General features: G+C 40.0%; 1 protein-coding gene across 1 annotated transcript; it reads right to left on the bottom strand.

The window, feature by feature from the left end:
* Positions 1–4,750: 4,750 nt before the first annotated feature.
* Positions 4,751–26,071, bottom strand: LOC134845070 (poly [ADP-ribose] polymerase tankyrase-2-like). The gene is made up of 10 exons (XM_063861918.1): positions 25,778–26,071; positions 11,886–12,007; positions 11,543–11,716; positions 11,279–11,419; positions 9,568–10,338; positions 9,181–9,295; positions 8,152–8,457; positions 7,101–7,427; positions 5,622–6,848; positions 4,751–5,389 (listed from the first exon to the last, which is right to left on the bottom strand). The coding sequence occupies exons 1-10, from the start codon at positions 25,983–25,985 to the stop codon at positions 4,998–5,000; spliced, it is 3,783 nt and encodes a 1,260-aa protein (XP_063717988.1). The 5' UTR covers positions 25,986–26,071; the 3' UTR covers positions 4,751–4,997.
* Positions 26,072–26,704: the final 633 nt, after the last annotated feature.

Below are 26,704 nucleotides of genomic sequence, written 5' to 3'. Positions count from 1 at the left end.
TTTTTCTTGTGTTACTAAATACCTTGAGGCTTTTGGTAGATATTTTATCTTCAGCTTTTTGTAAAGCTTCGGGGGTTTAGGGTTTAAAATTAGCAAATTGGCCATGCTTTGAGTCGCTTAGCATATTGGTAAGGCGTTCACTTCGAGATCGTCAGATCGCGTAAACGATCCCCTGCCCTGACAATGATAGTAGTAGAGGACGAGCTCTTACTTGAATTCTAGCTTCAATTCTACCACAGCCTGGCAGATTACGGCTGCAATAGTGACATCACGTGAAGAATCGAGAGGCAAGAAAAACGGCCTTGAGTCGCAAAAAAACAGCTTCGCTCTACAAAATAACTCAGTCTGAAATTTGGGGGAATCACCAGCGGATTTAGGGGGTTGGGGAGGGCGGACGCCCCCTTGCCCTCAGGAATTCGATCGCCTACCGACCCGAACGGTCACCCCTTTGTACTACCTTGAGATATCCATTTTGGCTGACTGACCCTAAAATTTTTCTAAAGGCGCACTTGGCGCTATTTTATACAAATTTTAAGGGGGGATTGCGCGCCTAAAAACGCTTTTCGGCCTGTTTTTAAAAAGATTTGCCTGTGGCGCAGAAAATTTGGTCAAAATAGGGTCTTCATAGTGATTTGGGAGAGCTCAGAAAATCAATTTGACCGACTTAAAAAAAAGGTCGACAAAATTTTCGATTTTTTTTTAAGTCCGCCCTCCCCTCGAGAAAATATTAGATTCGCCTCTGGGGGAAATAAGAGAAACGGACAGGTTGGATAGCCTAGACAGGTTGGATAGCCTTAGACAGGTTGGATAGCCTTTCATAGATCCTCTGCGAATCGCAGAACCCACAATCATTATTAATTATACTCTGTGAAAAGTTTATCTATAGGGCTGCAAGCGTACCGCAATTTTAACAGAAACATTCAAAATAGAAAATTGAGTCACACTTATTGTTCATAATAGTTTTGTGGTATTCAAATTTTCACGCTTGTGTGGCCTGGTTAAAAATTAATGGTTTTTGAATATTTTCCTTATCAACCGAATTCATTACCTATTAAGGGCAGTTGGAAAATTCAGGGCTTTGCAATGATATGCAAACAGTCATGTTTGTTCTTAGATTCTACTGCCGACGTTTCATTCGACTGTTTCCAGCGTCCGCCACCGTACTTAACGTCACAGCTCTACTCTTTCGCTTCACCGAACTTCCCAAATACGTCAAAATGCACCAGCGGTCTTTCATAGCTTCCGCTTTGTACTTCCAAAACTGGCACGGACTGAACGTAGAGCTGGATTATTTCACAGACGAAGGTTCAGATCAGAGCCCTGTTATCCATTTCTGGTCTCTCTCAATCGAGGAGCAATTCTACGCTGTTTTTCCTATTCTCCTGGTCGTTATTACATTCATTTGCAAAAAACGCATTTCCTTGTTGTTTCTATTTTTCGCCACTTGTTCGATTTTTTGTATTTTTCTGAACGTCAAGTTGTCCTTTAGTTCTCACATGGTGGCTTATTTTTCGACCTGGGGAAGACTCTATCAATTCACTTTGGGCTCTGTAATTTCAGCAACAATTCTGATGATTCCAAAAACAGGTTTTCTTGCCGAAAAACTACAAAACGAAGCTTACCAGACCTTTGCTGATTTTTTATCCTTGGGAACTTTATTCTGTCTATGCTGTATGGTTACTTTGGTGAAGGGAGGCTCGCCCATGTTTCTTGGAATTGGAACATCTCTACTGACATTCGCAATGATATTGTTTCTGGAAATATCTTCTCAAAATAACTTCATTAAGTCCTACGTTTACCACAATCCTTTTCTTTGTTTCGTGGGTAAACTGTCCTATCCCATGTACCTTGTGCATTTACCGCTTACCAAGATTGGAGATATAAACTCTCTATTACCAGAGGATGCCTTTTTCAGACCAATCACTGTTTTACTTTCAACAATCACGCTGTCTTTCTTGGTAAAAAAATCAATCGAAGAACCTGTAAGAAATTTATGCAGTAAATTTTCATCAAAACTAATTTTATTAGTTTTTTTGACACTGACAGTTATTCAACCTTTTCTTTTGAACCAAATTTTGAGATACTCTTTTGATGAACCTTTCAGTTTTTCATTTATAACGAAAGAAAATGAAAACCAGACAATAAAAATCAACAACCAAGACCCAGAACATCCAAATCTATGCGACTATTTAGCTGATGATATAAGTTTTCTACTTGTAGGTGACTCATATTGCTTATCATGGAACGATTGGTTCCAAGAACTACACTCTACGTGCGCTGTAAAAGCTGATTATGAATCTTTTTGCCATAATGGTTCGCCTTTCTTCTCGACTTATTACTGGGGTACGGAACATAAACAACTTACCGAAAAAGCAAAAAAAATAATCCAAATGATCCCTCGTAAGAGTATGGAATATATTCTAGCGAACAAACCAAACATCACAATTTACTTCGCTAGACAACTGCACATAGCAGAAATAAAAGTGACCGAAAACAGCACAGCAATGACTGCAACATCAAATTTGAACAAGTGGACAGAGATGATTCGCAGTGAAATTCCCAAATTGATCGAGAAAGTGATTCCTTTCACTACACCTGTTATTATGATTACACACCAGACATCTAAGCAAAACCCAACAGAATGCATTAAAAAGCTAGAAAACCAGCACAAGGACCTCTCTAATTTCACAAATGCATGTCCGATCACGATTTCAGAAGAGAGTGGTGTTCCTTTTTTGCGAGCATTTTATCAAGAACTATCCCATAAGTATCCCAAATTTCATTACATTGACATGGCGTCTCTGTTTATTGGAAGCAACGCTACGCGAGTAACACTGCCGGCAATTTTTGAAGGTGTTCCTGTCTTCAGAGACGGTGCTCATTTGTCCAATTTATACGTGAAGAAAATGTTGCCAGTTTTACTATCAGAACTGCGCCGCCAAAGGTTACTGTAGTAAAGACGAAATTATGTAATGCTTACATTTCTGAATCTGTTGTACTGCATTTTATGTATATATGGCGTAAGTAGAGACCAGAACCACCTCTACATATAAAGTTATTTTCGCTTAGTGTTAATTTGTACAATTTTAATTGAAAAAAATTGTCAAAAAATATTGTTTTTTTCCTTTGTCCTGATTGATAGGTACAAAAATTGCCATTTCACTTGTTTTTGTGCAGTGTGCGTACACCATTGTCTTCTTATGCTGGTTAAGAAAAAGGTATGTCTGTCTGGATGTATGTATGTATGTATGTATGTATGTATGTATGTATGTATGTATGTATGTATGTATGTATGTATGTATGTATGTATGTATGTATGTATGTAAGTGCTTTCATTACTGAATTTTTATCTACATATGCCTTTTTGTAATTACTGGAGCATTTTTAGATTTTTTCCTGAAAAAAAAATACAAAGAAAACATCGAGACCAATATTAGAATCTTCACTACGTTCATCGATTCTTAAAAATATAGCCAATCCAGTTAGAAAAGAGTAATGAACCCACGGAGACAGAAAAAAATGCCTTATTTTTTTTTTAAAAAAAACACTTCACCATTCGCATTTTGAAGAAAACAAATATCTGCCCTTAAAGCTCTATGAATTTCCCGAAAAAACTAACTTCCACTTCGCTAGAAAAACTGATAATTGAATTCCATTTTCGAAACAAGAAGTACAGTTTTCGGTTTTAAAGCACAGTTTTCGTGCCCTATACACTTTCGCTGATCTATAACGGAGTTTGTCTTCCTTTTAACAAAGGAAATGATCTAAACCTAAAAAGAACTCAAAAATTAAACCATTAAAATCAAAATTGAGCGTGAACAAGTTTTATTCACCAAGATATAAACAAGAGTACTCACTACGTTCATTACTCTAGCACGTTTCTGTTTTTAAAAAGAAATTTGAACAGATTTACTAACTTTTTGATATAGCCAAATCAAAATATTTAACACTGAGGCAAGCTTCGATTCGTAAACAATAGTGAGAACACGACAAGTCTTACGCAATTACAACTCAGCCATGGATCTTAATACATCACAAACACTAGCCAAAAATAAAGCAGAGAACAGATGCTATGAAATTTCCAATGCTACAGATCAGTAGCGGATTTAGGGGAAAGGGGGGGGGGGTTTGTCCGCCCCTTCCCCTCAGGGATTCGACCCCCTGCCGACCCAAAGGGTCCCCCTTTGTACTATTTTGAGATATCCATTTTTGGCTGACTGACCTTGAAATTTTCTAAAGGCGCCTTTGGCGCCAATGTATACTAATTTTAAGGGAGGATTGCTCGCCAAAAAAAATGCGATTTTTTGGTTGGCACTTTTTGAACGCTATTTTTGGCCTGTTTTTCAAAATTTTGCCTGCGGCGCAGAAATTTTGGCCAAAACAGGGCCTTTATAGTGGTTTGGGAGAGCTCAGAAAATCAATTTGGTCGTCCTAAAAAAAGTCGACAAAATTTTCAATTCTGTCGACTGAAAAAGTCGACTGAAATTTTTTTGAAATTCCCCCCCCCCCCCTCGAGAAATTCCTAGATCCGCGCCTGCACAGATAGTGAAAATTTTCAGAGATAGATAAAATCTATAGAACCATAGATTCTGTTGTCCTGCTATTGAGTCAGATAAATTAACTCTAGTCTTTATGATTCACTGCAATAAACCATTGCAGCGACAACTGATCATATAGGGTTATTTCAAAGTTACTGGCACATCGTCTCATTTCACTTGGATCTAGTGGTCAACAACTATCTAAGACCGGCTGTAGAAGAAAAATTAAATTGATAGAAAACTACAAGGCAAGTTACCCTAAAAACAATTACATTGCACAATGCCGATAATTATTCTTTACATATAAACGGAACTACTATAAAAACAAACAACTTTTATAAACCTACTGAGTCAAGAGATAGCACATATAAACAGATTGTAGAAAATTAACAGATTAACAATTCAATTAGAGTCTGAAAAGCTATGAGCGATTATTCTGAACAGAGTCCTTTTCCTCCATTATGTGCTTTCTGTTCTGCGTTTGTTGTCGTTAGAGTTTGCACTGTTATCGATCGGAGCCAGTGATGTGGGTACTATTCTGTACGTTATCAGGAACTCTGGGTACGCCTGCTCACCTCTGTATATCACATACTCTGTGTATGATAGACCTCCAGTCGAGGGACTCCCAGTGACAGAATGATGGCCGGGTGGAGCGTGAGCTACCTTCATTGGGTTCGGCTGCACGAATGATTTACCCAGAGTTGCTCGACAAAGAAGAAGGGTCCGGTTGCATACGTAGCATGATTTGTCTTTGTGGTTCTGGCACCCTGTTCCGCCACCTATTCCGTACACGTACTGGTTGCTCTTGCTGGATTCCTCGGCAAAATATATTCCAGCTCCGAACATACCTCCTACACAAAGCGTACAATTGATAACATCGAACATTATCATCAAATTCTTTTTTCATATAATAGTATTTGCAATGTTTCCGCAAATTAACGATAATATGGTGAAGATCACTTGCATATTTGGGTAGTTGCAAAAAAACTTTGTTTGGCAGTTTGTTTGGCAGTTTGTTACACTCAGTAACATCGACTCAACAGTAACTCATTATAGTGACTGAACAGTATTTCAATAACTTACCAATGAACGCGTGTCGCTCATCGAACCCTTTGTGGGCGATTGCATTCAAGAAAGGTGATCCATGAAATAAGAGACGTTCATTCACATCCACGTCACAGTCTCTCTGAAGGGTTGAAATAGATTGGTGTTGTTTAGACTGCACATTTGCTGATTGTCCACTTGAGTCCACCGCTATTTCGTCTCGTATTTCACGCCTTCTGTGAATGTACCTTCGCCACAGCTTCTTCGAGTGGATTCTCTCGATGTTAATGATGTTGTAGCTTTTGAACACGCCCCCACTCACATCTTTGTGCTCCCTTATTGTGCTGTGCATTGCGTTTGAAACTACCACAAAGTCCGGATCAACCGGATTGACATCCTCTAGGACTGAACAGGCTTCCTCAGAGGACATTGTGGCGATGATTGTGGATCCGTAGTCCTGTTTGAACTCGGATAGTTTCTTCAGACCCCTCGTCACTCGGTGACGGTGTCCAAAGGCTGTAATTCCGATCGACTTTAAGTCGTCTTGGGTCATGTCTATCAAAATGTCAATAGTGATTTCCTCTCTTTCGAAAATAGAAGTCAAATTCTCACAATTTGTGACCTTCAAAAACTCTTTTAATGTTATGCAAAATGGATTGAATGGTTCAAACGGGTTCTCGACCTCTTCGCTAGTAGAGTTCGAATCTGACAACCACTCTTTGGAGTGGGGTGAAAAAAGCATATTACGGTTTTCGACGGCTCCGCCGCAATCCTGCGATACTATATTGACTACTTTTGAAGCAGATCCTACAGCTTGTGAAATTAGTCTTTGCACTGAATTTTTGGTTTTCGTTTTCACGCCTAAATTATCGCGTGAACAGATGACCTTGGAGGGACTACTAGTTGAACAAATGATTGCAGGCATTATCAGCGGGGCACCTGTGACTGGGCAAACCCCATTCGAGTTTACATAAGGTTGCATACATAGTTTTTTCTTCGGCATTGCAGCTGCGCGTAGCAATGCGGTTACATCATGACCCTGTGCTATGTCCAGACAAGTCCTATTTTCATGGTCTTTTATATTTGGGTCTGCTCCATGTGACAGAAGAAGGGCGCAAATAGCCGTTCTGTTTTTGTAAGCTGCCTCGTGTAAGGCTGTGAACCCCCACCTATCTTGTGCATTGATATCTGCCCCGTACTGCAACAACAGTGCTGCAATTTCGGCATGGCCATACGAAGCTGCATTGTGCAAAGGTATCAAACCTCCTAAAACAATTTTTATTCAACACAATTGTAGAGAAAACAAGCTTGCTTGGCAAGTAATTTAAAGAGCCAGAGATTAGAACATAGCTAGAAAAGCAACAGATTTAATCATGATTTTTCAGTAAAATTTTAATAAGATTGCTCAATCTAGTTTTTTTTCTCAAAATCACCTATTGAGCAGTTCTTTGAAGTCATCATTGAGTTCAGAAGCCTAACTACTCAAATAATGCAGTTGGAGGATGATGTTATATTTACCTTTATCTTTGGCGTTGACGTCTGCGTTGTTCTCCAGCAGAAAGGTTGCAACCTCGACGTTATTATAGCCAGCCGCCAAATGCAAAGGAGTCGAATTCCTGCCTTCAGTGTCCCTGCAGTTTATGTTCTCACAGTTGACTAGCTTCGCCAGCCGACTCAACTCCCCCTTCTTAGCCGCATCTATGATTGCCTTATCCCCCAGCAGTAAATCGTAGATCTCCGGGTCCTCCCGCTCCCGAGCAAAGTCCAGAGGCGAGTTGCCGTCCCGGTTCTTCCGAAGAGAATCTCCACCAAAAGAGAGTAATAGCTTGCAGATGGAATACTTGCCTGTAAAGTAAAGTAGAAGTCAACGTTTATTTGTGGATGTGCAACTCATTTCTCAAGACCAAGTTGGCTTGATATAAATGGCTCATATGGATAACGAACATGCTTTAAGTCAGACCATGTCAGTAACTAAGCGTTTTTTGTATTTAAAATACCGCGAAACCGGAGATACTAAGGTAAGAACATGGTCAACTGACAGTTGCACGTTGTGACGGAAAGGCACCTTGTCATACACGTGTGTGGATGAACTCAAGAGCTCGGAAAAGTTCTCAAATTGAGAAACACTGTCGCAGCTGAGCTTCCACCATTTGCAATACAAACACATCTAGCATGGCAGTTAGCCGAACGAGACAAAAATCGAGTAAAAAATTTGAAGAAAAATGCCGGAAACACCGCCCAAATATTTCGCAGATTGTTTTTCGAGAACTGAATATGCCTAACTATTAGCAATTGATTTGAATTGAAATTTAAAAGAATAAAAAGGCAAACGGCAAAAAATCAAATTTGAGCGTCAACAATTTGTAACGCTTAAAAAACCAAGTCTCCTGTAAGAGGACTTAAGAATTGTCTTTCTTTTAAAAGCATATAAAACCTTGCCTATATTTTCAACAATGCAATCAAACTTTTTGAGCCATTTTCCATAATCAGCAGAACTAAACATTTCTTGGTATTGCGATCTATGCTGATTAAATACATTTATAGTAATCAATGAAAACACATTTCTTACCCTTCGCTGCAGCTTCATGCAGAGGAGTGAACTTCCACAAATCGCACGCATTTGGGTCAGCTCCATGCTGCAGCAACAATTCACACACCTCATAGTGACCATATGAACAGGCGTTATGCAGAGGCACAAGTCCTCCCCTGTCTTTGGCGTGCACATCCGCCCCCACTGTTGAGGAGAGGAGGAAACGGACTGCGTCTATCCTGTTGTAGCCTGCGGCGAAGTGCAGAGGAGTGGAGTGTCTACCTTCAACGTCCCGACAGTCTTTATTGCGAGGATGGCAGATGCGACGCAGTAGATCGACATCTCCTTTAAAATTATAAGAAAAACTAATGAAGATTTCAAAAATATATATATTTAATGCCTGATATAACAGATCTATTTTTATATGTCATTCCGTTACCTAGCCTGTTTGCCCATCCTAGGACCAAATTTTTGCTAAGTTTCATTATACCCATTTCATTGTTCTGACCTCTCGATGAAGTGCAGGAACTATATAACTGGATTAGGTTGGGATTATACCGGGATTTCAGGTAGCTCAAAAACCTCTCATAGTTATTGAGTGTGGTATCAAAGTAGAACACCCACTTTTTAGAAAAAAACTATGGACACAGAGGCGAAGCTGGGCGTCGCAAATACTAGCGAGAACACGAGAAAAATCAGCTCTATACATTGCAATAAGAAAAAGTAGAAATAAACCTTGAAATCGCAAAAACTCGGCTACGTCACGAATTCGATCTGCGATCTAGAGATCATGAGTCTCGCATATTAACCACTCAGCCACGGACACCTAATTAATCGCAAACACTAGCCACATATAAAGCACAGAACAGATTCTATGAAATTTCCAGTGCCACAGATCGTGATTATAGCAGAAGTGCCACCAAACAATGAACACTTTTATTTAGCTAGGTTAGGAAAAAAAGAAGGTTCGTACTGATACACTAACGATCGCAAGCTCGCAAGTGTAAAAAACTTCTTAATGAAGTCTATCGCTAAACTCCTGATAACTTTTCTATGCAATTGGCATACCTGTTTTGGATGCCTCCAAGAGCTGCCTGTTGATCTCTTTGCTACAAGTCAGTGACTCCTCTTGCATCAACTGTTGCATCTTCTTGTCTCTCACCATCTGCACACTTGTCTTTCCCTGTTGAAAAAACTAAATGTTTGTAATGCTTTGATCACCTTCAGCGTGGGAAAACTTTCAACAACTGTTGAAATGTCTGGCATATTTTAAAAATTCAGCTCATTTCTCAAAAATGTCAATTCTATGGATAATTCTGAAACCTATATCGGTTCATTAATTTGGATGCTTAAAACCTAAAAATTATCTCATCTTGAATAATTGTCACTATAACTCAGTTAATGGAAATGAAAACTATAAAATGTTATCATTTTTAAGCTGCAGCGAAGACTGACCTGTAGAGACAGTATGGTTGGATCCGCTCCATGGGCTAACAGACTCCGCCACACCTGATGGTTGCCTGACCTCGCTGCCCTGTGTAAAGCTGAGTGGCCGAACTGGTCCAACGCATTCTTCACTCGCACGCTCTTCTCACTCACTTTCATTATACTCTCAACCACTGCAACATTGTTCTCGTCGGCCGCAATGTGAAACACGGTCAGCATGTCTTTATTCTTAGCATTCACGTCCGCTCCTTTTTTTACAAGAAAATCCGTCACTGCCGACAGTTTTTTCTTGCTCGAGCAGCTCGACTGAGCTACACAGTGTAAGGCAGTATTGAGTGTGAGCAAATGAGAGAACGAAGCTAGCGGTTCTCTTTGGTTTGTACTATTTTCCGAGTCTAATGAGACCAGTTTCTTCAAGGAGGCCAGATCACAGTTTTTAGCGGCGTTTAATAACGCATAACCGCGATGCTTCCTTAACATTTTATCTCCCAAATCCACGCTAATAGCACAATCAGCAGCACATTGACCGTTACAGTTCTGGGAAGTGGGATCTGCGCCGTGAGCCAATAACAATTCACAAATATCCTCGCGGCCCTTCTGGGCAGCCTCGTGCAGGGGCGTGAATTGCCACAGGTCTGGGGCGTTGACATGGGCTCCATATTGCAGCAGCAGCTCTGTGACTTCCAGGTGGCCATAGGAACATGCATTGTGGAGAGGCACTAGGCCACCTCTATCCTTTGCATGCACGTTTGCTCCATTAGACAACAGGAGTTGAACAACCTAAAACCAACTTGGTGTCACATATCATGGCCCAAATATTATGATCTTTTTCAACGTACTCAAACTATATTAAATAATAAGAAAATAATAAGTAAAATTTTGACGTAAAAGTTGCGTTTTTATGCGCGCACTCCCCTTCAAAATTAGTTCAAAAATTTCAAAGTTGGTCGGCCAAATTGGATGTCATAAAATACTATTCTTTAGTTGGATGTAATTAAATAATTGGATGTCACAAAGGGGTTCTGCATCAAAAATAATACATCAAAAAACATCGAGGATTGGAAAAGAGTAATGCACGCAAGTTAACATAAAAAACTGACTTTGTTGAAAAAAAACTCAACTTTCGAATTTCAAAGAAAAAAATAGATGCCCTTTAAGCTCTCTGAGTTTCTAGAACGATTTATGATTGGGGCTTTTTTGATAAATTAACCCAACTTGAGAAAACTGAATCAACAGGTTAAGTTTTTATTCCACTAGAAATCCAAAAATTAAATTCCGCTTTCGAAACTAGACATCGTTCACGTTTTTTGAGCCATTTCCACGTTCGTATTTGGAGAGCGCTATTTACGTCACTTTCAGCAGATGAATTTCAATTGAACTCAAAAAGTGCATATATACCTTAGTGCATTCATAAATGCATCAATATGTATGAATGCACATTTGTAGTTATTAGAGAATTTTATGCACATTTTAAGGCTTTTTCCTGAAAAAAAAAACAAAAAAAGACCAGCAAGACCTATCTAAGAGTCTTCACAAGGTTCATTACTCTAAAAAAATCATTCATCGTTCATTCAACTATTTCAAGACTCCGAACCTCGGCTGGGAGGACTTTAATATGATACTAGACTTGCCCCCGCACGAAATTTCATTGCGGAGATCAAAATCAGAAAAAAAAACACATTAGTTCTTTTCCTCTTCATGAAGTAGTCGAATAAATTACCTTGATGCGATTGTATCCTGCAGCTAGATGAAGAGGTGTGCTTTTGCGACCATCGCAGGCGTGAACATTCACATTCAGAGGAGTCAGAAGAGACAGCTGGGTGAGCTCATCTCCCGCTCGAGCAGCCTCCAATAGTTCAGCCTGAAAGATATGCAAACCACGTCATACAGTGTAGATATAATTACTAAAAGCCATTTTAGCAATCAAGCCATTAAAAATTTTGTCACAATAAAAAATAGTGAAATTTCCATAAAACATCCTCACTTTACGGTATTGGCCGGACAATACCAATGCTGCATCGCCCACTGCTACGTCTATGGGAGTGTTTCCATCTGTGTTTCGCATTGTCGGGTCTGCTCCATTTTGCAGAAGATTGATACAGATGTCCACTTTGTTCTTGCTAGCAGCCTCGTGCAGAGGCGTGAAACCCCATTGGTCCTGTAAAACGCTTAACCATAACAATGTCTATTTTATGATCCATTTAAGCTGGCAACTCAATCAGATGCTGAAAAGACGGCTGAATTGGCTTTCAGCTCCATAGTTCATATCGATAGAGCTACAACCAGCAACGGTCGTTACGTCATTCTTTGGCCATAATAAAAAATACCTGGGCGTTTGGAGATGCCCCTTTCTGCAGCAAGAGCTTCACGACTTCCAGATGCCCGAAAGAGGCAGCGTTGTGGAGGGGAACCAAACGACTCTCATCCGTAGCATCTACACTCACCATTCCTGAATGAAAGAGAACTAAATTAGTATTGTTTCCATATTGTGATGTTGTCGATTCTAGTGTGGTCCCTAATAAAAAACTACATGAACGCTAAACATGTATGTACACAGAGGCGAAGCAGCTCTATGGGCTTCAAAAAGCAGCTCTATAAAGTGCAATAATAAAAACTAGTAATAAGCCTCGGATTAATAAAAACAGAATCGGCAGCGTCTCGGATTCGAACCTACTGATTATGAGTCTCACACGCTAACCACTCAGCCACGTATGTTTAATTAATCGCAAATACGAGCCACAATAAAGCAGAGAACAGGTGCTAAGCAATTTCCAATGCTACAGTGAAAGTTCCATATATGTCAATACTTTTAATTAACATTTTCATGTACGAGTTAGGTTAGATAAAAAGAAGGTTCGTACTAATACAGTAACGCACGCAAGTGTAACTATCAATGCATGCGGTCTTCGAACTAACTTACGGCCTAGCTAGTCAAGTGACTGCCAGTCGGGTAAGCGCCAAGTAGGCTCAAAATTGAATCACAGCTATCCATTAATTTTGCTTCTTTCGATCAAAATAGTAGAATGTAGCCAGCAGATGGTTGGAGAGCTTGAAAACTCAGGAAACCAAAAACACTTGCGATTGAAAACTTTTCAACATTTTTCACCATTCGAATTTCAAAGAAAAGAAAAGAGATCACGTTTAAGCTGTTTAAATTTCATAAGCATTGAAAACTTGATAATGATAAAACTAGATAATTTTGTTATTTCGCTGGAAACTAGCATTAGAACACGTTTTTCGTTTTTTACATTTTTGCTGTTGGATAGTGGAGTATGGGAATGAACTGCAAAAGGGAATGAACTGAACTTAAAACTTAGGGAATGAACTTTAAAAAAATCAGGAGTCAAACCGCGAAAAATCTATTTTGAGCTTAAGCAAATTTGAAGACTCTTCACTTCGTTCTTTCACATTTGAAAAATGAACCAACCTTATAAAATAGTTTTGTCAAGGGAACAAACAAATAAACTAGTACCCTGTTTTCTATCAAGTTGACGATGTTACAACATTTACTGTAAAATGCACAATCCTGGTGATAAAACGTTACGCTGCAAAAGTTTTTTTTAGCACGTTTTGAAGCAAGTGTTGCTTGTATTTGCGTGATAAAAATATTGTCCCGCCTATTGAAAGTAGAGTGGAAATTTGTCTTCAGGTTTTTTTTTAACTTTTTTTAAAGCAAAACCAAGTACCACGAATAATATTTCCACCAACCTCACGCACACATTTTAAATTTGGTTTTCAAAAACCAATTAAGAATTTGAAAATTGTCTCTAAATTCGAGCAAAACATGCGAGCTTATGAGCGATTAAAAGCATGCTTATAACAGGTCAATGCACTTTAAAAGTCGCGAAAGCTGAGTTTTTAAGGACCTTATAAAAAAGGTGCCTAATAATTAGTGATTGCATCTTGTGAACTACTGAGTTTAGTCTATTCTATCAAGTGTGGCGTGTTCTGAAATAATTCAGCTATATGAAAGCGCACTCGTTTTTACTGAGAAGTATTTAGTAGCAGGGGTCAAGACGATTTTGTCTTCGAATCGTGGTAATTCAGGATTTTCTCAAAAGGAGTTTCATCTGATTATTGAATTACTATCTGTTGACTATATATGTCAACAAAAGTAGATAAAGCACCAGACAAGGACGTAAACATTTATGATAAAATATTGACAGCAAATATTTATAAGGTTAAAAGAGACAAATAGCTTTGAGGTTATATGAGTAATTATGGCTATAGGCCGTCACACTACCCGACTTCGGGAAGCTTTTCGGCTCGTTTATTTGTGATCCACTATTTTCTTCAAGCAAGGTTTTCGAATTTTATATATAAAAATTACGTTATTTGAGATAAGAGTTTTCGGAATGATGAGTTTCAACTAGACTGTGCTCAACGAACGTATTCTCTGTTGTGAGGGGAAAGGTCTGTGTATATAGTGGAGACAGCATTGTAGCATGTACAGAGAAGAGTTGTTTATGTAGCATAGAGGAAGACATAGCAGAAGAAAATGATTTTAGTATCAGTAGTAGCGATTATTTGGATAATTTTTAGCACGTAGATTTAGGAGAGCTTGAAACAGACGTAGTATCAAGGTAGAAAGTAGAGTGTGAAGGTGAAATAAGAGAACTTAGTAGATTTAGAGCAGAAAAAAACATAAGATAGAGTAGTTCTGTTAAAGAATATTTGTCGCTCTATACTTTTGTCTTTTACCCTTCAGCTAGCATGATGTCATCTTCTGCAGGTGCATGTTGTTAACCATTTGTTTCTTTTTAGATTAAATGTTTGAATTTATTTTCATTTTTGTTTCACAGCTGTCATCGGATCTTCTTCCAAAAGTGGAGGTTGACTCGATGAAGTCTGATTGGTCGCGGCATGCTGTTGCCAGGAGGAGTTTGCTGCGCTTCTCCTCGTCAGCGGACGAAGTTTGTGCACTGGCTTCCCAGACGAGGAATCAGATAGAGGGGAGATTTGGCTGTGGTCGGGTCTTCTTCAAGGAACATTTCCTCAGACGGTTCGACTGGAGTCGATCTAGCCTCCCGATGCCTGGCTGGACAAGGGTTACGTGGAAAAGGTTGGTCCAGGTATGGCACCGATGGAATTGTTGCATGACCCAGTTGTGTTGTACAACAATGGGCCAGCATGGACGACGTTCCATATGGATCGCAAGCAGCCTCTTCGGACCCTTGGCCAGCTGTATTCTGGCACGAAAGTCTCGTTCATTGTCTGGAAGGGCCAGTTAGTGCGTGACCTGTGCAACCGTTCGACCCCCCCCCCCGTCGTTGCAGAGGTGGTGTCAGCGCTTGAGAGATGAAGGGTTGCCACATGGTGTCGAGTGTGTCGTGCAACGTCCTGGTGACGTCGTGTACTTGCCTTCAGGTGCCGCTCATTCTGTTTTGAGTGATCCTGGGTGGACCTGAAGGTTGTCATGGCAGATCCCGGGGACACACTTTGTGGAGGCCAAAGCTGAGGCCTACATGAATTCTGCTGTGGGTGGGCGAAAACGGACAAAACAGAAGGGCCACGAAGCCCTTGTTTGGCAGAAAAACAAAAAGGAAGACCGCACCTGGATCGTGATTCAAGTTTAAAATTTGAAGAACATTCCTACATTATGAGTGTGGCGTAACGAAGGGTGTAAAATTGATCCACATTAAGAAGCAGCAGTTGTGTGAGTCTCGTGACTCTGGTTTAGACAGATTGAGACCAAGTCGGGACTCTTTGCAAACTCAAGGAGTAAAAAAAATTGCGAATATTGCAAGACAACGTTTTAGAGGTCTTGTATTGTAATACTAGCATTGTATACTCGCTGCAGGCACAAGCCAAAAAACCTGCGAGATTTGAAGTTAAATTGACATTTGCAAGATTTTTCTTCTAAAATAAAAGTTGTTCAACTTCATTATCTTAGTATACACAATGAAGCAGGTATAAGCGGTTCCCCTCCCTCTGGTATTAAGTCATATGATTGGTTGAATCAAAGTGAAAGTAAAAGCTCAGCTACGTCAAGTTGACTTGGTCCGCTTTCAAAACGTTTTAAGCTTTGGCGAGAAACCACTGATCCGCGTCAACCCGGACACAACGAACCACGTACCACGATTTCCTTACCAAGAACCACTAACTATGAGTAATACCAACGACCAGTACGATCTACGAAGCTTCGCGAACAAGTAAGGCGATGCACAGTCAGCTGCGAACGAGCAACGTGAACGAGCAGAGCGATCAACCAGCTGTTGCGAGCGTGCAACATGGACGACACGATCAGTCAGGACGAACGTACCTGAAGTTGGTTCACGTACCAGAAATGGTCACAAGACGTGCCTTACCAAGCATAGGGATCGGATAAACGTAGTCCGATCGACCTATCCAGTGACTGATCTTGCGGGCTTGCGAATCTTTCTTGCTGTCATAGGAGAGACCCTCACATCGATCAGTGGAAAGCATCGATTGCTAGAGGATGCTATACCAGACGAACGCCTGCAAGCCGAGCAGAGGTACGAGGATTCATTCAGCAGACGAATGATTTCTTGGAACATCAGCCAGCGTCTTCCAGAGGAACGACAGAAGCGAATGGGCTTCATACAGTGTTCTCACCAAGATCAAGTCAGATCAAGTTGCCTAAGACCGATCTTACCTTTTTCTGTGGGAAGTATACGGAGTGGACGAGCTTTATCGAGCAGTTCGATTCTGCAGTACATTGAAACCCAAACCACCGAAATGCTTAGAAGTTGAACTACCTCAACTCTTCACTTCGAGAAGCACACGATCTAGTCAAGAACGTGCATTAACAGATGTGAATTACGAGCTGGCAAGGAGGACTCTAATGGAACGATTCGACAACAAGAGGTTCATTGTGAGCATGCACCTCAGTGCTATGTTGAGCTACCCGAATCTGAAAACTGAAGATGAAACAGAAGCGTCATGTCTTTTGGTAGTGGCTTAGCTATTTCCACTAGGGATTCTATCTTTCCAACTTCAGGTCCCTGTACAAGTTTTTCACGTAGGTTGCGCAATAAAGCTATTGAGGCTGTCGTTTTTGTGATATATGCTGGTAATTTTTCTATTTCTGGGACTGTTCCGATAAGGTGTTGGAGTGGGTCTGGTAGTTTCACGTTGATTTTTACAGCCGGCATGTCTCTGCAAGTTGCCGCGTCTGATCGCAGCTTGATGTGTGGACCTATTATCTGCATTCCACAATGTAGGGTTTCGATACAAATTTGACAGCCTGGAAATATTTGTCCAAATCCTGTGATTGATGTATCTATTGAGGTTTCGCGGAGAGAGTATTTACTGTTTGCTGCTGACATGAGCCAAACTCCAAATCTAGGTTTTCCGCCGTTTTGGTTGAGGGTGGCAAATATTCTTCTGTATCGCATACTTTGATAGCGTCGATCCAAGTTTTAAAGAACGGAGTTGGTAAGCAAGAGAAGTGTCCATGTTCTGTTGCCATTGACTCGTGGCATATCTGGTAACGGTCACTTCCAATACAATTTTGTAATTGAAAATTGTCGAGTGCTGCCATCTCCATGGCGTCTTCAGATACCGCCAGAAAAGGTTTTTCTAAATTCCAGCGCAATGCTGTGTTTTGCAATGATTGTTGCATTGGGACTGGTTTAGCTTAATAAACCGTGGAAGCAGTCTGTCGGGATGCCAGTGGAATGGCCAATCGCATTGGGAGACCCTCATCAGTTGTGATAACGGCGTTGAGTAGTTTTGTCTCATAATAGGAGATGATTTCGCCAATGGGTATTGCTAGTGTCACACGGTCGTTTGACTAGGCTTGCTCTGCACCCAATATGGCCATTAACGAAGCTCGTGTTACAAGGGACATTGCGAGCATTCTGTGTTGATAAGAATCGGTATAGCGTTTACTGTTCAATTGGTAGGTGTAGAGAGCAGTTCCATAGGCTTTCACATTAGTGAACATCATGTTCATTAAAGATGCGAGTGTATCATAATTGAAATTTATTTGCTGGCGCGAAAATAAAAACCGAGTACAGTCTCGTAGGATGCGGACAATTTTCGACATCGTTTCCATCTGAGATGGTATGTTTTCCCAATTGCTCTCCTGAATCTTCACAATTTCTTGTTGTACTCGGTTGATTTCCGATAGCTCAGATGAGATAAGATCGAATTTTTCATCCGTGTTCGCCTTGAATTCCTGAACATTGATAGCCAGTAAACGGGAATATTCCTGAAGGTGTACAATATTAGCCGCGTTTTCCTTACTTATTTGTTGACATGGTCCAAATATCCCTGATAGCCTACAGTTTTCGTCATTTCCCAACAAGATTCCACTTCCGAAGAGTCCCACTGAAGCTACTACTGCGGCTACCAGGGCGACTCTTCTACATGTTTTCCAGTTCTGACTGTGCTAAATTCATCTCGTCGTCCAACTGTGCTGTCATCCAGTCGATACTGTACCTGCTATCGTTGCGGTTGAAGTTTACAGAAAAATTTAGCTGCCAGTACAGGGTCGGAGTTATCCAGAGATCAGTTAGTGTCTTCCCTGTTTTTTTGAGTGTGGAGGATTGTGATACTGAACTGTGGAAAAGGTACCACGAAATCGATCATGATGAACTTTTCGGCTAACAGCATTTTTGTAATCTGGTTGAATAACATTCTCTTTTCCAAAGTTCCTGATGTCTCAATAGCATCTTCTATTGTATCTGAGGCACTTGTAAGCTGCAAAAATTAAAGCGAGAGGATAAAGTTGATGGCGGGTTTTATCTCGAATGTGTGAGTGAAACTTATTATTGTTTGATTGAAGTTTGTAGCTATTTGATGAATGAGAGGTTGTTCGCATCCAAATTTGGCTGTCTTTCCATCTTGGTAAGTTGGTGCACAGTCTTCCAGCCAGCATAGATTGTATTAGCAACAGGACTTTAACCTGATGTGTATTTGTTGACAACTGAACTTTATTGTGCTATTTCCTGATCGGTCAGTTGTATTTGTCCAAGTGTGCTTTCGATTTGTCAAAAGGTTAAAGGTTTTTCCCCAATCAAATTTTTGTGGCGTTAACCGTAAACGTTTGGAGAATTGAATTCTAATAACTAAATTGTGTTACGGTTACATGTCGAAGGGGCCAAGTCGTTTAGGCGATGCCGGTTGCGGCCATGACTATGTCAACACTTTTACATGTTAGGTTGTGTTCTTGTATGAAGACTAGTCCAAGAAGGTAAGTGGTTGACCGTAATGTCACTGTTGTTTGCAGTGAGTCGTTAGTAGTAGACTTTGATAATCCTGACCGAATTATATGAAATCTGTGAAATGAGATTGACAAGATTATTCCATGTGTTCTCATCGAAATTGAGGCCATCCTTTAGGATTGAGTGATGCTATATTTCGTCTTTCCATAAATTTCTGGAGGTGATGTATTCATGTTTCCAGGTGATGAGCAGACGGTTGATCTGTTGGGTATCGGCTAAGGACAAGTCTGAATATCCAATTTAGGTGATTATTCTTGTAAAATGGAAAAAAAACTTCCAGGCGGGAGTTTTTTTGTTTATGAGGTCTAAAGATTTCAAATGTGGCGAAATCTGCATAATGTCAGACTGGTAGAAGTTTTTGGCTTCTTCCCCTGATGGGATAAATTGCAGAAGATTCTTTTAAAGGTCAAAAATATTCCCATACCATTTTATTAAAGAGTCATGTGGTCCAATACTGTTGACCTCATTTGCTTTGTTGTGTACACTGCTTGTTGCGCGAAGATATGGTTGATTTCTCTGGCGTTGCGACAGTCGGAGTTTCTGTTTGTCGTTGCCTTTTTAAAAGTGTTGTGAGTTTGGAATGTTTCGGTTCTTTGGTTCCTTGTAGTAGACGTCCACGTAATGGAGGAGTGTGTGCATGTGATGTGCTTGGTAATTGTTTCGGGAAGAAAACTCTCCGTGTTCGTAGTTTGCGCGGTTGAAAGTCTTCGCGTGGTATTTTGAGTGAAAGTCTTGCAGTCGGAATTGAGGTGACCAGTTCATTGCTGTTCGGCTTTGAAGTCAGAGACCATAATCATCGTCTCGGAGTGAGTAATTTGCTTCCTTCTGGGTTTGGTTCCGCTGTCTCGTCGCGGTTATTTACGATTTGATGGTGAACTTTAGGTTCTGCATCTGTTTCTTCTTCATTCCCAGGTGGCAAGTTCATTGGTTTTGGGGAAACTGGTAGAACATCTCTATTTCCCGCATCGGTGTTGTTTCCTATTGGTGGGTTTACTGGGATGTCTCATTGTTCCGTTACTGTTGGAACTGATGCATCGGACAAAAGTTGAAATGGCGCCAGTGCTGGTAATCTAAAGGTGAAGGTCACCGTATCATTTCCTGATGTGTTGGTCGCATTATTTGTTTGTGGTTGATCCGTTTGCGTTAGGAGGGATTCGTTAAAGATACTTCCAAAGTGTTGGTCAAAATGCTGAGGTTCCGATCTGAAAATTGTATATGAAGGATCCGCGATGAAATTTTTCCGATCAAAATTCGACGTCGCCAGCGGGAGTTTGAGGTACAATCGGTTTCAGACGGAGCCGGTGAACGCATTGAGTACAGTTAAACCCTAACTTCCGAATTATGTAGTTAGAGGAAGTGAAGACCTTTTCAATTCGACAGATTGGAAGCCATAGTTGATGTGCTTTGGCCGCTAAGTCGTCAGAATTGGGTTGAGGAGACAATGTGAGTGTAATTGCAGCGGCTTAGCGTTGGCTTTGCGATTCTAGTAAGATATATAGCGGTGGTATGCCTTGATAATATTGATTTTTGTCTTTTCGTTATGTGTTCATCATGGTGTCGTGTAAGCCAACTGTATATTCGTATGTTAGTTTTTCCCGAGTTTGTTTGTTTGTTTCGAATCGGATGTCTATGGGCTTGAATGGTATTCTTCCATGGAAGATTTGATTTGAGGTACAATTGATTGACTAGTAGTATGGTGTGTTATGTATAAACGTTGCTAGGCAGACGTATTGACTCCAGTTTGACCAGTCGTCGTTTATATTGAGCTTCAAGACTCGTTTGAGGGCTGCATGCGATCGTTCTACTAATCCTACTGATTGTGCGTGTTTTATGGTTGCATGCTTGATATTCGCTTCCAGGATCATTGTTAGCTCTTTGACTTATTTCGCAACAAATGACGTTCTGAGATCGGAGATGGTTTGTTCCGGAATTTAGCTGTGTTTGACAAAAACTTGGTCTGCGCGACCGTTTGTGAGCGGTACGCAAAAAAAAGATACTTGGAGAAAACATCTATTGCTGAGAGTGCATACTTGTAAGGGTGTCAGCGAAATGGTCCTACTAAGTCGATCTGAAGGATGTCCCCAGGGAACGAAGTTTGCGTTGACAATGGTTGTAGCTGCGAACGAAGCTGGTTAGTGGTTGCTCGTTTTGTTTGTAGACAAGTTGAACATTTTTCCACGAAGTTTACGAAAAATTCTGAATCCAGGAAAGAAGAATCGGTTTCGGAACTCCATTATCGTTCGCTCGGTTTCTATGTGTCCAGCAGTTGTCGAGTTATGTATTCAGTGCACTACTTCTTGTCGGAGATGTTTTGGTAAGCATAACTTTTTCACGTTGATTGTTCCCTTACGAGGATTCCATTTTGAGTATTGCGTCGTGATAGTTGTTTGTTGTATTTTTTGAGCTCGAAGTTGCTGTATGTGAGGTTGGGCGTGGAATTTTTGGTGATCCACTCCTTTACAGAATTGATATTAGCGTCTTTGTTCTGTTCCACTTCCAGCTTATTTTGATTATGATTTAAATCACATTCGTCCAGTGTGTTTGGTTCCATGATTGCTTCTAAGTGTCCGATTTCGTGTTTGAGCTTTAGTTTCGCCGTTATTGCTTCATCACAGTGCTCTTGTTCTCGCACTTGCAGTTGAAGATGTAGGTACTTAGTTGCTGAGCGTTGTAACTCTGCTTCGGCTTCGTTTGGCATTTCTTTGTCGCTCTTCCCCAGTATTTGTTGGAAGTTGCTAAGAGCAACCTCAGGTGCTTTCGAGGTTTAACATGAATTTCTCTGGTGGGGATTGACTCTGACACTTGCAGTTCGATAGCTTCTGATGGGTCAGTCTGCATTCTCGAGAGAAAATCGGCGGCAGCATTAGCTTTTCCGGGTATGTGCCCGAGTACAATGTTGTATGCTAAAATTCTATCCAGAAAGTTCCAAAGTGAGTGTTGAATGGTTTTCGCCTGATAGAACTGTGTGAGGCTTTTGTTGTCCGTGAGCACAAGTTATGGTTTGTCCGCTCTCCAAATGTAATGTGAAAACGCTTCGACCGCGAAGAACAAGGCGAGAAACTCTTTGCAGTATATAGAGAGTTTAAGTTGAGCTTTATTGAACAGCTGTGAACCAAATGTCACTGGGGCGTATACTTCCGTTTCCCGTTTGTCCTGGTGAAAGTCTTCTATCATTAGGACAAAGCCCGCGCTGTGGAAGCTGGCATCATAAAGGATGACAAATTGTTTCTCAGTTTGTGTCATTCGTAACGTTAGTGTGGTTGCTGTGAGTAGGTCGTTTTTCAGTGCCTCTATTCCCTTGTAGTGTGTATCCTCCTTAATGAAAACCGTGTCCTTTTTCAGGAGTTTGTAAAATGGGAGGAACTTCTCTCCGAGGTTTGGTATGAAGTCTCGATAATGTTGTACGAAACCGATTAGTCGTTTTACTTGCTTCGTTGTTTTTGGGATTCTCAGCTTGCTGACGAACTTCATGGCCTTTCCTGTTTCGGGTTGTATTCCAGTTGATGTAATAACTTTCCCCAAGAAAGTTGCTTGAGCTGTTCCGATCTGGCACTTCTTGGGAGACAATTTAAGTCCAGAATTACGAATGCAGGAGAAAAATTGTCGCAAAGATAGAAAAATTCCTCAACAGTTTGCACACCAATGCCAATGTCATCCATGTACTGTGTACTTACATTGATTGCAGGAGATGGGTCTCTTAGATGAACAAGAGTATGCTCTTATGTAGGAGCTGAAACCAGAGTCGGATTTGTTTAGTCCTTGTGCTAAGCACTTATAGGCTTATGTCGTGGAAAACAAGAGTTGTACTGAGAGCTCGTCAGCCATTTGCACGCAGTGGTAGGCTTGTGAACAATCCAGTTCCGCGAAAGGTTTTCCGAGCTAAGTGGTTTTTTGCGTCCTGTTGGTTGGAGATAGGCAAGTTGTAGCTTTTGCAGTCTTGTCGTATGAGATGGTTTACTCTTCTAAGGTCGACTAACAAACGCATTGACTTTATGAATAGTCGTCTGATTTGTCTTTCTCGTTCTCTCGTATGAAATCTCTATCTTTCGGCGTTGGCGTCATTCGCGGCTGCAATTTTGTTTGCCTCTGTGTCTGCATTCAGGGCTGGTTTGGGTGCTGGTAGCGGTTCTGGGATTGAATCTGGGTATGCTAATTTTGCCAGGTTCTGAAGTTTTACCAGGAATTCCTCTGGTGTTTGTGTCTTTGAGTCGTACTTGAGGCTTTCAAGCTCTATCAAGTGGATTTGTCTGAAGTTGGGGTTGTGAAAATGGTCTTTCAGTGCCTGTATTGTCAAACGCTGCATCTTTTAGGTGAATTTTCAGAAATTCGGTGCTTGAGCATTGTTGATGTTGATCACGTCTCTCGTACTTCTGAATACTGATTCGAACTCGTTCGAACTCTCAGAAAGAGATCCCGAAAATTTGCTGAGAGAAACTACCTCGTTAGCCATTTTTGAAAAATAATCAGATTGAGTTTTCCGTCGTTGTCACCATATGACAAGGTGCTTCATAGTTAGTGATTGTATCTTGTGAACTATTGAGTTTAGTCTATTCCAACAAGTGTGGCGGTGTTCTGTACTAATTCATCTATACTAAAGCACTCTCGTTTTTACTGAGAAGTATTTAGTTGCAGGGGCCTAGACGATCTTGTCTTCGAAGCGCGGTTATTCAGGATTTTCTCAAAGGGAGTTTCAACTAATTATTGAATTACTATCTGGCTCTCTCTGATTTTGTTCAACTCTCCGATCTGAGCTATACATAAAGTCAATATTTAGCCTTAATAAACATCCGGTGTAAATATGTATATATATAGTCAACAAAAGTAGATAAGCACCAGATAAGGACGTAAACATTTATGATAAAATATTGACAGCAAATAATTATCATGTTAAATGGGACAGATAGCTTTGAGGTTAAATGAGTCATGATGGCTATAGGCCGTCACAGACCTTCTTTGGAACATTTTTTAAATTACTTAAGAATCATTTTCCAACTAAAATTAATGTCGAATATGCCTAATTTAGGATTTCTATCATATAAGTATAAATTCCAAGCTGACAAAGCTACGAACGAGCTGACAAAAAAAAACGCTTCCGTTTTTCTTGTGGTTGGAATTTTCCGTAGTAATTGCACAGCAACTTGCTATCCTTGTTTCATGTATGTTCATCAATTAGTAATAGAAAAATCAGTTTTTAAAAAAAACTAAATTACATAAGAGGCCCTTCCGTTTAGTTACGGTAGGTGCACAAGCTGGATAGGGCCATACCATATTGTTTTTGTTGTTGCAAATAAGACCAACAACAGAAAAACTCTGCTTCAACCACAAGAACAAACAAGACTGCTCGTATCAGGACGAAGCCCTGAATGTTCCGACTGCCTTTTAAGGTTTATGGAGCAGTAATAACACTTAAAAAATTCAATGAAATAAAACAAAAAGAAAAAAAAATTGAAATTTTTTTTTTATAAAAATCATCCCCCCACACGCCATATAAAGTACAAAAGGATAGATTTAGCTCCTTGTAACAAACCAATTATGGCAAATAGGCTTCTTTTAACCAATTTGGAACGATTTCTAAGATGGATTAACTCTCCGCTTACGCGTTAATAACGCGAAATATATCGCGCGTTAATCGTCCCAAATTGGCCAAAATGCCAATATTTAAATCCCCATAACTTTACGAAAATTTATCACAGGTGAAATATCTTTTCAAATTTGAGCTCAGGACAACAATACCTTTCGAATGATATAAAAAAAATTCCGTCAAAAATGGCTAGTTAAAAAGTCGAAATTTGTCTGAAGAAAAAAAACCCACCCCGAGCACAAATATTCCGTTACTTTCGTATCGAAAGTCGGAACAATTATCTTTAGCCTTTAACCGCTCTCTGTTGAAAATCCAGTGAGCACACCATTTTTGACATCACTTTCTGTGAAAATGTCGGGTACATCCCATTGAAAATCTTCTTCCAAATATAGATCCCCAAATCGCAAATATCACACTGTGGGATTGGGGAGAGAATGTTATAAAAATTTTGTCACAATTTCGTTTAGTTACAAAACTATATATTTATTTTACACTTGTTACAATTGTTCCGACCACTTCATGAAGAGCGAAGGAGCTATTACATAGAGTAAATATTTAAAAGGAAGCTCATGGGGTAAGTGTAAAGTGTGGTATCATATTAAAGCCCTTCCAGCCAGCCCTGATACGGATTATTAAAAAAAAAACAATGCTAATTTTGAAAAAAACAATTCGATTTAACACATCACAGACCAATATCTCTAAAAATTGAAACAGATGTTCAAGATGGAAAACCAGTCAAAGACAGTTTTTATACTTTTTGGTCGGCTGATTATGAGGGTATACAAATATATTAAAAATTCCTTTTTCACCGGAGTGTTTTGCAAATATTGATCGAATGTCTGAAGAAAAGTATAGGCCCCTAACTAGGTTCATACAACTTTGCAACCTACTAAATTTGTCGAGCTTTTTCACAGCGAAAACTATTTGCAAATACGGCTAACAACAAAAAAAATTAAAGAACAAATGACCTTAAGCCTTTAAAAAATCCGCAGAAAAGCTAGCGGTGAGTTTTGATTCAAGCTATCGCGGGTGGCAAATCATCTGCCTGGAAAAATTGACTTCGTCAACCCCGTGGTGCTCAAAAACACTTTAATGTGGTCTTACCAATGGAGTAACTCGACGAGGCAAACCCATGCACATGGATGCTGTTTTCTGATCGTCGAAACTAAGGATATATGGTTGATATTCTAGCAAGATGCGAACCCGGAGCAGTCCCATCAGATTTATTCTGAGAAACCACAACAATTCCAAAAATTTGACCATGTCGAGACAAACAGCGTTTTTTTCAATTTTCAGACCAATTTGGAACTTTTCGGTACCGCAGTGGCCGGTACAGCAACTGTTTCTCCTTATACAAATTCTTCAATTTTTAGATTTCATTGATTCGAAAATCCATTGACTAGTTGTGGTATTTCTGAAAAATATATCATTTCTAATTTTTACTTACCGGAATTCAAAATATTTTCTACGATCTCTTTGTGACCATAACCAGCAGCAATGTGCAATGAATTCGATTTATAACTGGGCTTTTCATGTGATTGCAGATTGACGTTCGAAGACAACTTCATTCTGCCAGGTTCGATAGGAATCGAAGAATTAATGATAGCAATATCGTATTCCAACATTGACGGGAGACTACACCACTGATCGAACATTCATTAAACGAGGTTTTTAACCACATCCATGCAATCGTCGAAGCTTCAAAAGCTTAGTAGAACAGCTCAGTCCAAGGTCCAATCTCATATCTTAAAGAAAAAAAACGTAAAATTTGCAATTGTTTCAAAGCAATCAAAAGAAGGCAAATTTTGGATCAATTGAGCAATCTCCCCCTCTCCACGCGTGGGGGGATATAGCTCATTAGATACTTCGGACGGGTCTAGGACAACAAGCCGACGGGACTTCAAGACGAAGGGACTTCAAGCCGAAATTAAAACTTTACAAGCACCTCAAAACACTATTTTATCATCTGTAAAACGTTATTTTTCAAAAATTTTGGCAAGTTTAGCCCATAAAAAACGTTATTCATGACAATGCACCGCTTGTGATTGGCATCCGTTGATAACATCAGCCGGTTTTTGAAATGCATAAATTATAAACTTGAAAAATGCCTTCAACCATGTTTTACTTTCCAACTTTCCGAAACATCATTTGAGGGCTTAAATTTTATGAAAACGCCAATAACTTGTGAAGAAAGATCATGAAATTCGTAAACTCTTCAAAATAGTTTTCAAATTAATCATATTTCACTAGTTTATAAGGAACTATTCGGCTTGAAGTCCCTAATTTTACGATTCGGCTTGAAGTCACGTCGGCTTGATGTCCGGCACTCACTTCGGACATGTTAAAAGTCACTTGAACAAATTTGAAGTCATGA

This window comes from Symsagittifera roscoffensis, chromosome 1, assembly GCF_963678635.1.
Source record: "Symsagittifera roscoffensis chromosome 1, txSymRosc1.1, whole genome shotgun sequence".
NCBI classification, from domain to species: domain Eukaryota; kingdom Metazoa; phylum Xenacoelomorpha; order Acoela; family Convolutidae; genus Symsagittifera; species Symsagittifera roscoffensis.
The sequence above is the reverse complement of the archived record's forward strand: the minus strand, read 5'-3'. Positions and strand labels throughout refer to the sequence as shown.

Excerpts from the sequence above, each read along its gene's own strand:
- LOC134845070 (XM_063861918.1), bottom strand. The coding sequence starts at position 25,985 with ATGTTCGATCAGTGGTGTAGTCTCCCGTCAATGTTGGAATACGATATT. Across the intron at positions 12,008-25,777 it reads AGAAAATATTTTGAATTCCG|GAATGGTGAGTGTAGATGCT; the intron begins GTAAGTAAAAAT and ends TCTTTCATTCAG. Across the intron at positions 7,428-8,151 it reads GCATGAAGCTGCAGCGAAGG|GCAAGTATTCCATCTGCAAG; the intron begins GTAAGAAATGTG and ends TTTACTTTACAG.